We start from the raw sequence: 15,284 nt of genomic DNA, 5'->3' as shown, positions 1-15,284 counted from the left end.
GAAATAGCAAGTGAAAAAAGGTATTTGCCTCTTTTAAGAAAAAAGTATATTTCTAGATCTTTCAAGTTCTTTCTCAAACCATTGAAATGGTCTTTTAGAATCAGAGACTAATGGAATTTTCTGAGTTGGAAGGGACCCGCTAGGATCATTGGGTGCAGCTCCTGGCCCTGCACAGGACGCTCCAAGGGTCACACCCTGTGCCTGAGAGCCTTGTCCAAAGCTTCTTGAGCTCTGTCAGCCTTGGTGCTGTGACCACTGCCCTGGGGGAGCTGTTCCACTGCCCAAACACCCTCTGGGTGAAGAACCTTTCTCTAGCGTCCAACCCAATCCTCTCCTGACTCAGCCTTGTGCTGTTTCCTCGGGTCCTGTCTCTGCCACAGGAGTGAGGAGATGGCTGTCTGTCCCTCTGCTGCACCTCATGAGGATGTTGAAGGCAGAATCCAGCACTTGCCCATGCTAAACTCCATATGGGTGGTGATTGCTCCTCTCTTAATTCATTGAGGTCTCTCTGCCCTTGAAGGAGTCAACAGCTCCTCACAGTTTATTATAATCACATTGGGAGGAACTGTCAGCTCCCTTGAGGGAGACTAGACAACAAGTTAAAGCAGTGAATATGTTTATAAATAACATCCTGCAACAGTCTGCAAAGTCACCATCTCAATAGTGAAGGAGTTCTAGGTAGGCTTAGAAATGTTAGATTTGCTGGTTTGGGGAGGAAGGAGTAGAATAGAATGTATTGAGTATTAATACCAGCATTCTTTAATTTCATTTATAGCTCACTTGGAAGTTTTTATTACTTTTTAGCTAATATCTTGTGGCAAAGTTGCACCAAAGAAGAGAAAGTTAGGTAATCAAGTAAGAGAGAATGACCATGTGGGTATGTCCTCCTTTGAATATGTATTGTTAAAAATTTTTGTTTGCTTCTGTGGTTAATTATACGCCAATAGATGTGAAGAAATACCATAACTTTGGGCATCTTAACAAAGAAAAGACCTTGATGTCCAGGACTTTCATCTTTTCAAGTATATTAAGTGTAATAGCTACTCTTGATATATTTATTTCATAACAAGGGAGTATCATGTGAATAAGTACAAAGAAATTACACCATATGGAAGTCAGTCCTGCTATTTGAGCTGTGGTGGCAAGAGCTGAGTCTTACAGTGTAGCACCTTGGAAATTGGTTTTCCTTTACTTTAGAGAAAAGATGTGTGGAAAGTGAACTGATTTCACAGCTGTAGCTATGTCATAAGGAAATGGTGACAGGTGCTATAGAAGGAGATTATGCTGTAAATAATCAAGCCAGAATGTTCTTGTAGAAATACTCCTTATATAAATTTGCTGGTTTTGCATATAACCTTTATATAATATCAAGTGTACATGGAAATACTCAAGTTAGGATAATTTTTGGTCTCCAGGTGGAGCACCCCAGAGGAAGGTGTCAGACTTGACACTCATAATAAAAAAAACCCAAAAAAACTACAAAACAGGATATTAAATATATTATACACAGTTCTGTGTTTTTCCTGGAACCTGTGGCAACCAGCAAACTGCATTCTTTGTATTGCAAATTTTACAGTTGGTTAAAACATGGATCAAAACCCCCAGTTCTAGCACTGGAATAATGTGATGAGCACAGAATGAAAGAGGTCCAATATCAACCTTTAGAGTTCCTGAAAATGCCAAAGATGGTCAAGTTTCTTTACATAGATGTACAGGAGGGGTCCTGGAGGGGTGACACATCTTGTCCAAAGTCAAAGAATGCATCAGAAGTAATTTTAGGAAAAGAATTCACTGATTCACTCCCTATTCAATATTTTTTAAAAGTGTATATTGATGTAAGAAACCAATAGTCACTATTAGAAACCAACTTCTCTAGTCACTGTTAATTCCTCAAAAAAAGTAATTGCCAATGTTCTTAGAAAACTGAGAGACAAATGATTAATTCCTGCTTTGGGGTGTGATGTGTGCTGGATTAACTGAAAGATTTAGTTGACTAATGGTTGGGTAAATCTGGATATACACTCTTAAGATCATAACACTGCTACAAATCTGAGAATCCTCTGTATGTGTAATAATATGGAAGCTAATTTTTCATCTTGCCCTAATGCCTCATTCATAGTTTCAGTGAACTTGGATCCAGATTTAATGTGAAAAGTCGCTTGTAATCATGTGAAATTAAGAAATTGCAATTACAATGTGAATATTTTCTTGGAAGGACTAAATGAGTGGATTATCTACTTATCCCTTATTTAATAATACCTAAATTAAATAGTCCTAAGGAAATAGAGGATTAACAAATAAGAAGTATAATACACAGCAAGCAGTCTAGCTGAAGAAAGACTATATAATCTAAAATATCCTCAAATCCACTGAAGCAAATTTAGCAGGGAGACTGAATTACTTTGGACATGTGCGTGCTTACAGTGGTCCATTTGGGTCAGGGCTAAAGTTCAGGAAGGATAGAAAGGGAGTCTCAGACTGCCTTTCCCTTCTTTACCTATCCAGTCCATGAGTGGAGGACTCCAGCTGTGAATGGACATAATCCTCTTAAGAGTAAAAAATCTAAATATTTGTGTAAAAACAAGCAAACAAATGTAGCACGACAGCACACAGATAGACTGGGGAGCTTCCTCCTTTTGTTTGTGCATCTCTGTGAGTCATCCTGCAGTTTGCTCTCCCTGAGGTCAGCTGGAAGAACTTCTGTTGACTTCAGTGTGTCTAGGACCACAGTTCACCAATACAAATTTTTTTCTTTTTTTATTTTATCCCAAAATCACATATTTCCAAGGAATACATTTGAAGATGGATCTATTTTATATGGAACTATATTCAAAACTGTTGATATTTCTGCTTGAAAGTTGCAATCAATTTCTGTCTCAATAATTCTGTCTCACACATGAAGGGCCCAGGTTTCCATTCCCAGCTCCTTGATGCCTTCTCTCTGTCTAAACCAGAGTTTCCTCTCTGTTTTTTTCCAGGTCTGGAGTTGGTGTGACAGGTTCTAGGCAGACTTTGTTTTATGCAGAAGTAAATGACCAGATGAGAACCAGTGGAGGAGGTGGCCAGCCTGAAGAAGGAGAGCTGATAGAAGTTGTGGAAATTCCTTTAGGAGAATCCATGAAGTTTGCTTATGATGAGACTTTCCCGAAGACAATGGGTGTCATCTTCAGCTTCATGTGGTTCCACAACAACATAGCACCTAAACTACCCAAAAAGTAAAGCACCATGATTTTAAGGAAGGCTTTTCTGCTCGTGCTGGGCCTACAGAAAGCTGCAAATCTGCCTGCCTCAATCAACTCAACTTCTCACAGGACAAAGTTTTCTTTAAATAAACTTAAAAGTATAATCTGAATTAAAATCTTCACACAATTTCCATTATTAGCAAAACACTAACTGGAATCGCTGGGACCAGGATTTGCCTTGGAGAGGCAAATGTTGATTTTTGTGCAGTTAATTGAATGTGTCCAGATCTCCTTTCTCACAGCACTGTTTTGAGGAGCTGCCCAAGCCCTCAGCACAGCTGCCCCAGGAGCCTCTCACCGTGTCTGTACATACTGGCAATGTGCATTCATTGTCAGTTTTGATATTTTTTTGAAGAAAGCAGCAAACCTTAATAGTCACAGATACCTTAACAAGGTTCCTGAGTTCAGCACAGCTTTCAGGGAGCAGCTTTCTCTGTGTGTGTGGCTCCTGTGCAGAGGAGGCCTTTGCATTTCTGAACATGCAAACCTTTATTTCATAAGCAAACAGTAAATCTGGAAATCCTGCTAACGTGTCACTCTGACAGTGCAGCAGCTGTAAGGGGATGTGCTCCTGTTTGTTCCCATCACAATGCTGGGCAGCAGTGATGGTGATGGAGGGGTGAAGGATGGGGGCTTCTGCTGGAACACATGCTGCTTTGTTTGCTTTATGGGCAATAGTTGATAAATCAGATCAAACTTTGTCCCCTAGAGCAGGACCAGAGAGGCCGAATGCTTTTAATTTGACAATGAGGTGATTACCACAAGGGATTGCTCTGAGGTTGCTGTGGTCTCAATTTCCTTACCACCAAATGGGAGGAATGGGACTTACCCCTCAGATAACACTTCTTGGAATCTAATGATTGGAAGTGCTTTATTGTGATTTTATCATCATTTGTGCAGTTTACATGAAAGCCTGTGCAACCTGCACAGACATCCTGAGGAATGGCTTTTTAAATCAACATCTTGATTTAATAATTTGATTTAATTTGATTTAATAAAGTGGTCTAATTAGAACATATAGTACTTGTTCTATCAGTGCAGTTTGGATGTGGAGTGTTTGTCGTGTGAAACTGTTAAGAGCATGAATGAAACAGAATGAAGTCTGGCAATTTAATTATGCACTGGGTTATGTTATTCACTGACTTAAGCAACATGCCCACATTATAAATGCCTCCAGGAGTACTGAGGTGCTAAGTGTGTTTAGAAGAGAACTGCAAATATGCAAACTCGAACTTAACAGCTGAAATAAATGCAGCAGAGGTGTCTGATGGTGTCCAGTGGCTGATTTTAAATCACTGCTTATCTCAATAGATGTATAAATAAAAAAGTTTTTTTTAAAAAGGGCATTTAGAATTGCTGCTTGCTGGTTCTCCTCCTGATAGGGAGGAAAGGTCCTTGGAAAGCCACTGAAGAAGAAGCAGCCTCTGCCTGTGGAGTCAGGCTATTTGTGGAAGTTCAGACACAACTGAACTGAACAGCTGTGTTGAGCTGGGCCTGGTCCATGGTGAGTCAAGGGCTGAGTTATTGTGAGAAGCAAATAAATTCTGTCTGTCTGATGTATTTACATTGGAAGGTGTTTCAAGGTGGGGTCTCCACTGCTCTGTCTAGTACAGTGTGTCCTGATTGCTGCTGAGGCTTTATGAACTACTACAGTCCATAGAATAAATAATGCCTTTTATTCCAGGCTGTAATAACCAAAGTTTCTGTTTTATTCCACCAGAATTGCTGGTCACACAGTAGCTTGTATGCATACATGTCAAAAGTCTTTTTTCTGTATAATGCAGAAATTGGGAAAAATAAAATATTTTGCCCCTCTAAGGCGCTGTGACTGTTCCTCAATGTACCAAACCTCCCTGGGGCAGTACCAGGCTTGCCAAAACCTGGCCCCAGGTCCTGCTCCTTCCCAGGGGTGGGGTGAGAGCTGGAGCTCACCCTGTGGGAAGAAGGGAACACGTGGCAGTGTGGAGGAAGCCACAGGAGTGGCAGGGTGGCATCAGTGCTCTGCTTGCTCTCAGGTGACCCCACCAACACAACCTGCAGGCTCCAGAGTGTTTTAAGCAGTTGAAACTCGTGGATAATAGTGATGGAGGGCAGTGGCATGAGCTGGGCATTCCCTCAGCATCCTCCTGATGCAGGCAGCCAGACAAGAAGCATCCCCAGCTCCCAGTCTGCTCCTCCAGGGCTCTGCTGGGCACACACCCACAAACTCCTGGGGGGCTGCAGTGCTGTGAAACCTTTACACTCCCAGGGATGCTGGACTCCATCCCTATGCTCTGCCTCACCATCCCTGCATTGTGCAATTCTCAAACACACAAAACAGTCACCAGATTACGTCCTTTTTCTGCCACAGTTTGGGAATTTTCCACAGAAACATCAGTGCTGAAAGCTGTGCATAAAGCAATGGGGGATCTGGAGTTTGAATCTGCAATATTAAATATAAATGTGTCTTCCACCTCTTACTTTTTCCACGTCAGTTTTGGTGGGAGATTTTATAAGCAATTATAAAGGTTTGAAAATGTGGGACAAAGGGCTTGGCCTTGTTAGGTTTTTTTTTCAATACAGTAGATGAATCATATTTATAAAAATAAAACCAGAACAATTCAGATGTCATTTAACTCATCTGGGCTCATTTCAAAGATCCTAATTAGAGCAAATCCAATATACATTGGCCAAGCCAGGCAGGGAGAAAGTTCTTCTAATGGAATCTCACAATCACATCTGCGTCTTTGATGCATCCTTTGGATGTGCCACCACACATACATCCATGGAGGGTGGACAGCTAGCATAAAGCAGGGTCCCCATTTGCTGCTAATGAATTCTGGCTCCAGCCTGCAGAACTCTGAGCTGATCTCATCCCACCATCCCCCTGAGATCAGCATCTTTTATTGAGTACAATTGAGTGGTCCACATTTATAACACAAGTCTTAGAATCTCTGCTGTCTTTACGAAGTGACTTTGAGATGCAGAAATAATCTAATGAACCCGAAGTTATGACTCAGACTTCTAATGAAGCCTGGAATGATAAAATCTTCAATGCAGTGTCGCTGTCGGGCTCACTATTGGATGGCAGAAGAGAAGGCACCAGCACCTTGCAAATACATGGATGTAGTCTGGTGCTGCTCTTTGTGACCCTATTTGTGAAGTGGCTGCAAGCCCTGAGCTGCTCCCGGCTCTCACGAGCAGAGATGTGATTAAAACGCCTTCTCTAAAAGCCTGTCAGTGTAAACAAGCGAGCTGAATCGCCCCGTGGGGTGCGGGATTCCCTGGGGAATGCGGGGATGCTCCGCCGCCCGCTCCCTTTCCCTCTCCCCTCCCTGATCTCCATCCCTGCCCCGGCCACAACAGCGGCGCTCCCGGCTCCCCGCAGGCCCGGCCCGGGGCCAGGCCAAGGACAAGCGAGATGATTGCTCCTGAAATACACGTGCCGACCCGCTGGACAAATAGGATTTTTGCTAAATTAGGACAATTGCCGAGCACGCTCCATCCCCTGGCCGGGGCTCTATACATAGATGAAAGGCACACCCAGTTGTGCAATCTGTTGCAATGGCACACCTGGTGCTGTCTGCAAGTCTATTCACAACCGTCAGCAGGTGCGACGTGGCCTTTGTGGCCATAAAAGTCTGTCTGGGCCGCCCCTGCTGCGCTCCCTGCCCGCGCTCTGCCAGGGGAGGCTGTCACAGATTAATGCGCTTGTTTGAAGCCGCTGGGAGCCACAGCCTGAAGCTTGCACAGGCTTCAGGGGGATCAGAGAGAAGCCTGTGCACACAGGAGGGATTTGCAGCTCCTGTCTTGGTGGCTATGCCTGGTGGAGGTAACAGGCAGGGCAGTGCTGCTGCCTGAGAGGGGACAGGGGACGAGAGCAACCTGCCCCATCATGGCAGGGGGGTTGGAATCAGATGATCTTTAAGGTCTCTCCCAAGACAGTGATTCTAGGATACAGCAGGTTCCTGTTTCTGCAGCCCCAGGGATGCTGCCCAATGACTCTGGCATCAGCTACCAATGATTTTCAAGCCCTGTTTGGGCTCAGCCTCTCCAAAAAGGGATTTGCTTGCTTTGCTTTGGGATGCTGCATCTCGCACAGCACAGCATTAAGGTGGAGCTCCAAGACCTCAGCCCCACACAGCACAGCATTAAGAGACCTCAACCTCACTCCATTGACTTTCATTATAGGAAGGATGCCATGGACTTTGGAGTAGCTTTTCAGCAGGAGTTTTCATTCCCATTGGGTCATGCAGGATTTTGCTTGATACCAACAAAAAAAAGGGGATGCTCAAATCCCACCCTGCTACAAAAGGTACTTCTCAATTTGTCTAATCCTTCAGAGCCACTCTCACATTTTAATTGGCAATGCATTTTTACAAGGACTCAAATGCTCCCGAGATGAATCATGAGGGAAGAGAGGAAGAATTCATAGCAGCTAAATGGCCCAGATTTGTGGTGCTTGGAGCTCTCTGGCCTGCCTCAGGACTGGCTTCAGTGCATTTCTCGTAATTGGAAATACAATCAGATCCATATTAAACCCTGCCAACCATGGCCTGTATTGCTCTGCTGCTGAAGTGCTCAATATCCTGTACTGGCTTACTCTCTAATAAAACATTCAAAGCAGTGACGCTCAGAGAAACCCCTTTTGGACCCTTGGTTACGAGGAAAAGGGGCTGGGAATGGGCAATGTGGGAATGTCTGTCAGCCACCATCATTAACAGTGGCCCTCGTGCCCCAGCTTCGTTAACGGAAAAATCCCTGGGCTCCTCCTGTGCCCACCTGTGTGTCAATTCTCGGGGTATGGGTTGATGGGTAGAGCATTCAACAGTGAGAAAAGCATGATTTGATCCTTTTATGACAGCAAAATGTTGCTGTGTGGGGGAAGCCCCTGGGGCTGAAGCTGTGTGAGAGACTGACTCCTCCAAATGATGCCATCTCGTGCATGTCCATCATGCTGTGAACACAGCCTGGATTTAACTCTGTTTCCTGGGACTTGTGGAGAGGGACTTGGGGGAAAACAAAACAAAACAGGTCAGTTTGTTAATTCCCTGACAATAAGCCCAGAGGGACATCTCACCTGGTCCTAGGTGCCATGGAAACACCTGATGAGCCTTGCCCCAGTGCTTTGGGGTGTCTGGCACAGCACTGGCCCCACCCAGCCCTTTCCAAAGTCCTCAGCAGGTGACGGTGGGCACGGATGGTTCTGTGCCCTGTGCCCTGTGCCCTGTGCTCTGTGGTTTGTGCTCTGTCTGTGGCCACCACCTCCAAAACCACCCCAGGGGCTGGGGCAGGGCCAGGGCCATGAGAATCGCTGTGCTCCAGCCTGCTGGTCCCCTCCAGCTCTCCTGGGGCTGGGGATGGGGACAGGCTTTGGGCCCAGGGTCACCAATGTGGTTTGGTCACCAATCCAACGTGTCTGGCCGGAGCTGGTGAGTAAAAGGTGAGTAGAAGGTGCCTCCATCTCCTGCCCAGCGTGTGGGTCCCTCCGGAGTCCTGTCTCGTTTCGTGGGGAGGGGGTGTTGGGGAAACACTTGCTCGTGCAGCAATCGCTAAAATAACTGTTCAAGGCACAATCACGCTCTTGAGAGTGCTAGAAACAATTTAAGAAATGTTCTTGGGGCGAGCGGCGGGCGCTGTGCAAACAGCGCGGCGGGGCTGGTGCGAGGGGCCCGCCCGGCCCTCAGGAATGCGCTCGCAGCAGCGATAACCCACACGCTCCTGCTGTAACCTCCTTCCTTTGGTCCTTCACGCTCCCCCCGCTCCCACCCTGGCGTTTGGAAGGTCTCCTCTTGCAGTAAAATCAGGGAAACAAAACCAGAGTTTGTGCCACACTTTCTCCAGCACCCCTTTTCTAGTCACTATTAACGCAAAAGACTTTGGGGAGACTTCAGCACCCCCCATGCGTCTCCCCAGAGGCAGAACCTGGGGTTTGCTGCTCCACACATTCCCATTTTGAGCAGGCTCTCAGTGAGAGCTCGCTGGCCTGGCTGGGTTTGTGCCACAGCCCGAGTGCTGCTGACCCTGGAGCTGCAGAAGGGATGCAGAGGCTTGAGTTACAGCCATCCATCAGCTGCTCATCCACTTGCCAGCCCCACTGCTCTCTGCCATCAATCATGTGCGAGCCCCAGGGTGAGTTTGCAGCCTGGTTGTTCCTACTGTGGCAGCTTAGCAGGGTGTCAGCAGCACGGGGAGCCCCGAGCCTGCAGGGTCTGAATGCAGCCACAGAGCTGGGACCTTCCACATCCACAGCAAACCTCCTGGGTCTTCAGGAATGGCATCAGGATCTGTCCTGTCTCTTCCTATCATGGCTGGGGTAGCATCAGGGCAAAGCAGCCAAGATCACATTCAAGGTTTATGCTTAGTCATGGAAGTGCTTCAGAAAACCCCATTTGCTGGAGTGAGCAACCTTTTGTCTGATATTTATGCAGTATCTGTAAAGAGCAGGGAGAGAGGTTTGCAACAGGCTGCCAGGAAAATAGGGAACAGGGTTAGGCTGGTGCAGGGTGTGTATGAAAATTGCACAGCCTCAGGCTGACCTCCAAAGCAGTCACAACCCTTTACATCCCTGACCAGCTGATTTTGTAAAGGTGGAGACTGTCCCATCTGCAGCAGCAGCATCATTTTGGGCTGCCCAGAGCTGGAGCAGGACATGGCCAAGCCAGGTACCAGCTTTGTACTCAATGTTCTCACCTGCTACATCTTCCCAGTCATGCTGCCAGCTTTATTTTTCCAAATGGCTTTGTTTTACCACTAATGTCTTTGTTCAAGGTAATTTTTTTACTGCTATTTTTTATTTGTTTTATTGCTCCTCCACACAACCTGATCCCAGCCTCTCAGACGAGCACAGTCAAAATCACACCAATACATCACCATAATCAGATCTGATTGCAGGGGCTCTCTGGGAGCCAAGGCACTGAGGGAAGGCTAACAGGCTTATTGATCACAACAGAGCAGCAGGATTTAGTTCCTAGGTGGACTCTAACATGTCCATTTGTTTTTTCTCACTGGCAAAAGCAATGTGTAAATATTCTGCTGTTAATGATAGGTTTGTTCCTGGTTAATAAATGGGGAAACAAAAAGATCAAAGTGAATGTCTTACCTTCTAAAGCCTGATCCTAATGCCCTGTCCTTTTTCTATCAATCAAGGCTGATTGGTAAAGCTTTTTAATTCAAGTCTCTAAGCAGGATGATCAGCATTTACTTAGCTAGTGTTGATTTCCACTTGACCAGGCTGCTCTGGAGAAAGGTATCACCTCATGGTGCAAACCCTCTTACAAGGGATAAAGAAACTGAGACCACGTCCCTCCTCCTGGTTAACGAGCAGCTCTGGGTGTGGGTCAGGGCCTGGGGGTCCCCAGGGGCTGGGCAGGCTCCCAGTGAGGACTGTGGCTCCGAGGGCAGAGCACAGGGCAGCTCCTGTGGCCCCAGCCCAGCTGTGGGTGCTGGCTCATGGCAGCCCAGCCCCAGCCCTCCCTTCCCAAAGCCTGGCTCCAGGCACGGTGCGTGGCCTGGGACTGAGTCCCAGAGCTGCTGCAATGTAAAACAAACCTGGCAGCAGGAGCCTGCAGCCCCTGGCACATCCCCCCTGGCTATTTTTAGCTGCTTTTCCAGAGAAACAAGGCTTATGCAACCTGCCTGTGAGAGCAAGTGCTCTGGCTGCTGCTCACCACGGCACCTCCACCTCTTGGATGGGATGGTTGCTCCAGGATGAGTTTAACAATGCCACTGGAGAGGGCAAGCCCATGGAGTTGCAGCACAAGCATCCCACAGAGCTGGACCATGAGCTCTGCCACCCACAGGGTGATGAATTTCTCCCAGTGTTTCTTCTGTCACCTGTACCTGAGCACCCAGCCTGGGCTGTCTGGCAAGCAGAGAGGGGAGATGGAAACATGAAATGCAACTAGGCTGACATTTAACAAAATTACTCATTTTTGTGAACTTGTTTGCTTACAAAACATGTTTTTCTGTAAAGTCCTATTTCTGAACAAGATGGGAGAGGGTTGGAGCTGAGAGTGGTGGTTTGGGATTGCAGGGCTGGTGCTCCCAGGGCTGATTTTGCCTCACTGGCTTCGTAAAGCACATCCAGGATGTGCATAGAGCACTGCAGAATTTACACAGAGCATTTACACTTGATACAAAAAAGAGGAACTTTTTTCCCTCAGGTACTATATTTAGATATTTTTTGTGTAATAAAACTTTGGTTGTCTCTTCAAGAAAAGCAGAAACTGCTGAATCCCTGGGAGCAGGGGAGTCTGGAGCAAGGCAGGACCACTCTAAATGTTTCAGGGGGCTCAGGACCCATCTCCAGCCAAGATTTCCATGGCATGAGGAAGCCTTCAGTTCTTTGGAAAAGCTCACAAGACTGTTTGGGCAGTAGTCTGATGAATTTTGACATATCCTACTGCTACAGCCATGCTCCAGCTGCAGATATCCATCCTATTGTAGTTCAAAACAAAACCAAAGATCTTGTCTGCAGGACAGCAATCAAAGGCAGCTTGGGTCATTTCATAGCCCCTCTTGTTTTGCCAGCCAAGAGCACACACTGCCATGAAACTCCAGACTGAGCCATAGGGGTGACACAGGGGAGTTAACAGGAGCCATCTGTGCAGGTTATGAACTGTTTCCTTCCCTTTAACCAGTTTTGGGCCAGCTGGGTCATTCTGAGGTACAAGGAGCAGTGCCTGCCTCTTTGTGCCACCTGGAGATGTCAGATCCCATGCAGCAGCATCCAATACAGAGCAGCTCAAGAGTATTCCATGTCATTATGCAGTGCTCAGCCCTCCCACCGGCCCCTTGTATGCAGGTCATGGGGGCTCTAGATCAAACAAATCCTTCTAAAATTTTGGACAAGTGAATGCCAGACAATAAAAATGTTAGACAATTGTTCTAAGCCTGTGTGTACACTGACATTCCACTGATACAAACCACATTATTAAGCATAGACAGAGTATTGCACTAATGCTATAAAACCAACCTGAGTTTGAGTACTCAGAAAGCTGCTTATCTGCTCCTTTGGACTAAGAAGACTCAATGCCTTTCAGTTATTAAAAGGGCTGAATTATGTCTCAGTCTAAACTTGGAAGTCAGAGAAGCCCCAGACCTCTCCAAGACCTCTGAAGGAAGTAAAGCCCTTTAAACCCCAGCTCAGCTTTTCAGAGAGAGCATTTGACTCCAGGAGGGATCCCTTGTTTGTTTGTTTGTTTGCTTGTTTGCTTGCTTGCTTGCTTGTTTGTCTCCAGCCAAGCTTATTCTCAAGCAATTTGCACTGACACCCTTTATGAGCTTGGGCTTTTCCAGAGCCTCCAGGAAGGTCCCATTCCAAAGGATTGTGCCCTCCCAGTTGAGGACAGATGGATGTGCAGGGAGCAGCTCAGCACCAACCCCATGCTTGTGTCCATTTGACTCCCTCCCATCATCAAGCCACCAAACAGCCTTTTACAAAGGACATTGTTTTCACCAGAAAATTTGGAGACTGGGAGGCTCAATGTCCAACCTAATGACCATCCTAGCAGCCCTGTAATCTTAGAGGTCCCTGCATCAAAGGCAATCCTTCCACTGGCAAGCTGTGAAGGCTTTGTAAATCCAGTGTGTGTTTGTGGAACACCAGCCCTGGGTAACAGCCAAGGTCCTGAAGGTTAAGGGATGATATGGAAATACAGCAGACCTCAAGGATACTGGATATATTTTCTATTTTCAGATTTATGTGCCTGTCCTGGCATGTGTTTTTCGTCATGTGTACAGCATGAGCCCTGTATTTGACACTTTAAATCGAGGAACAAAGGACTGTAACTGTAGAGGGGACTAAATTGAATTGAATTAATTTGTTTATCCTGCAAATCAACATCTGCTCAGACCTATTTCTTTCAACTCTGAAGTTGTCATAATGGAATATTTTGCCTTCTGCTCAGTCTAATTATAGATGCACAAGCCAAAAGCTCTTAATTTTGCTCACAGCCATCAGTAGGAGCTTTTCTGCCTCACAGATAAATGAAGGCTCTTTCTCAGGAAGGTGTTTTCCCCAGTGAGTTGTATGTTGGTACCTGTCTAAGGGGATGGTTTTGCTCTGAATTCATTGGAAAGCTTCTTTTCAGCACTGATGAAAACCATTACAAGATCCCAAGTGATCAGGTCTGCTCAAGCAGGGATGGGAGGAAAGTTCTCAGAGGCACACAGCTCTGTCATCATCACTCTGCAGTGCCCAGGAGATGAACTTGTGCCACTGTACAAACGGAGCACCCCCTACACCTGAAGGCCCAGAAAGGATCATAACTCCAGAAACATCCAGCACAAAAACCTTTCCTCCACCCTCATATCATCACAGAACCTAGAATGGTTTGTGTTGGAAGGGACCTTCATGATCACCCAGCTCCAACCCCCCTGCCATGGACAGGGACACCTTCCACTAGATCAGGCTGCTCCTAACAGCCTGATCCAACCTGGCCTTCAACACTTACAGGAATGTGCCATCCAGGGATTTCTTGGCAGCCTGTGCCAATGCCTCACCACTCTCACAGTGAAGAATATGCCAGGGAGGCTCCTGCAAGATGGAGGTGTCCCATGGGGCTGGTGAATGCCCCCAGCCCAGCACAGACAGGGCCACAGGTTCAGTGGCATCAACTCAGTCAGGTGCAGACTTGTCCCCACACCTTTGCTGCAGCAAGTGTGTGACCTTACCAACCACAGTGGCATTTCTGATCACCTCAGACTATACAGAACCTTTCTGTGCCACCTCCTAAAGAAGCCCAGGTGCCCCATGCTGTGATGATAGAGAAGTGTGGTTTAATCTTTCAGGTTTCATCAATTTTCTAAGAAATATGAGGCATCCCCACTTCAAAAGGTCTCTGAAAGCAGAGGGGAATTTTCAGCTGCTCGTTGATGGAAATTACATGGTTTTATTTGCCAAATCAGGGCTAAACCAGGTTGGATGCAAATAAATACAGCTCTGTTGTTTCCAGAGAAGGATCTCTGTTGACTTACCCTACACAGAGAGATAGAATGGCTTTTCTTTGCCTTGATTGTTTTGGCACAGCTCCGTCTGCAACAGCTTACTGAGAACTGTCAACACCAAAATCCAGATCTGCTATCGAGTAAAATGAGCACTTGCTGCATTTCCAGGCCTTCTGACCACAGACCCTACCAGAAAAAGGACATAGGGATAGAAATGTGAAGAGAAACCACTCTTCCCTCCTTCCAGAGCTATACCTGTCTCTGAGCTCCCTACAGGATGTTTTCTGGTCAGGAAAAGGTCTCCAGCATCTGTCAGTGGCTGCTCCCAGTGCAGTCCTGCCCTAAGGCTGCTCAAGATGCTCAAGATGTTGTCTGCCTGCCTGCTGCTGCTGCTGCTTATCAGCAGCCCTGGCTCGAGGCTACCCCAGCCGTGCATGGCCATTGTTTCCTCTGTAGAATTGCAGAGCTGGGTACACCAAGAAGCTTTTTCCAGCGTTTCATATTCTCAGCTGGAGATTGCAAAGTAATTAGCTCCCCTATCTGAAGTTATCTTCAGCACAACTGGGGCTTCTTTAAGTAAGGCTCATTTAAAAAGAGCATCATTACCCATTACCCTCACACAGTTTAGAGTTTTTTCAGAGAGGCTTGAGGAGGTGAAGAGTTTTTGCCCTTAAGTCACAGATTTGAGTGCTTTTTTCTCCTTTAGAAATATGGCCTGGAAAACACAGTTGCCAAAAGCAATCCCAGTGTAGGATCTGTATTGGCTTCCACAGAGGAGGGGTCAGGATGGATGTTTGACTCCTCTCCATGTGCCTGCAGCACCTTCCTTACCTGCTGTCTCTGGATCCTCTGTCAGAGTGGTTGCCTCAGAGGTTTCATCCCTGGATATGATACATTGGACCAGAATTTATGGCAAAAGTTTGCCATTTAAATATAAAGATAATAAATTTTAAAAAGTCCCCTGAAAATTAGCCTACCCATTTATACCAGGTAGCCCAATTGCAGGTTATCCTCCAGAATCCTTGGAAAGGCACAAGACCCTGAAAGCAAATGCAGGAGTTGTCCAGATCCTGTAAAATGCAGAATAGGCAGCTGGGGGGCACTTAGTGCTGT

The 15,284-nt window shown here is 46.4% G+C and overlaps 1 protein-coding gene across 1 annotated transcript in view; it reads left to right on the top strand.

Annotated features, from left to right (window-relative positions):
* The window catches only part of NUDT14 (nudix hydrolase 14), a 60,163-nt gene extending 55,162 nt beyond the window's left edge, over window positions 1–5,001 (top strand). Inside the window, exon 5 of the mRNA XM_058807126.1 lies at window positions 2,979–5,001. Coding sequence (XP_058663109.1) covers window positions 2,979–3,219 — 241 coding nt within the window. The 3' untranslated portion in view covers window positions 3,220–5,001. The remainder of the gene's footprint in view (window positions 1–2,978) is intronic.
* Window positions 5,002–15,284: the final 10,283 nt, after the last annotated feature.

This window comes from Ammospiza caudacuta, chromosome 6 (assembly GCF_027887145.1).
Source record: "Ammospiza caudacuta isolate bAmmCau1 chromosome 6, bAmmCau1.pri, whole genome shotgun sequence".
NCBI classification, from domain to species: Eukaryota; Metazoa; Chordata; class Aves; order Passeriformes; family Passerellidae; genus Ammospiza; species Ammospiza caudacuta.
The sequence above is the reverse complement of the archived record's forward strand: the minus strand, read 5'-3'. Positions and strand labels throughout refer to the sequence as shown.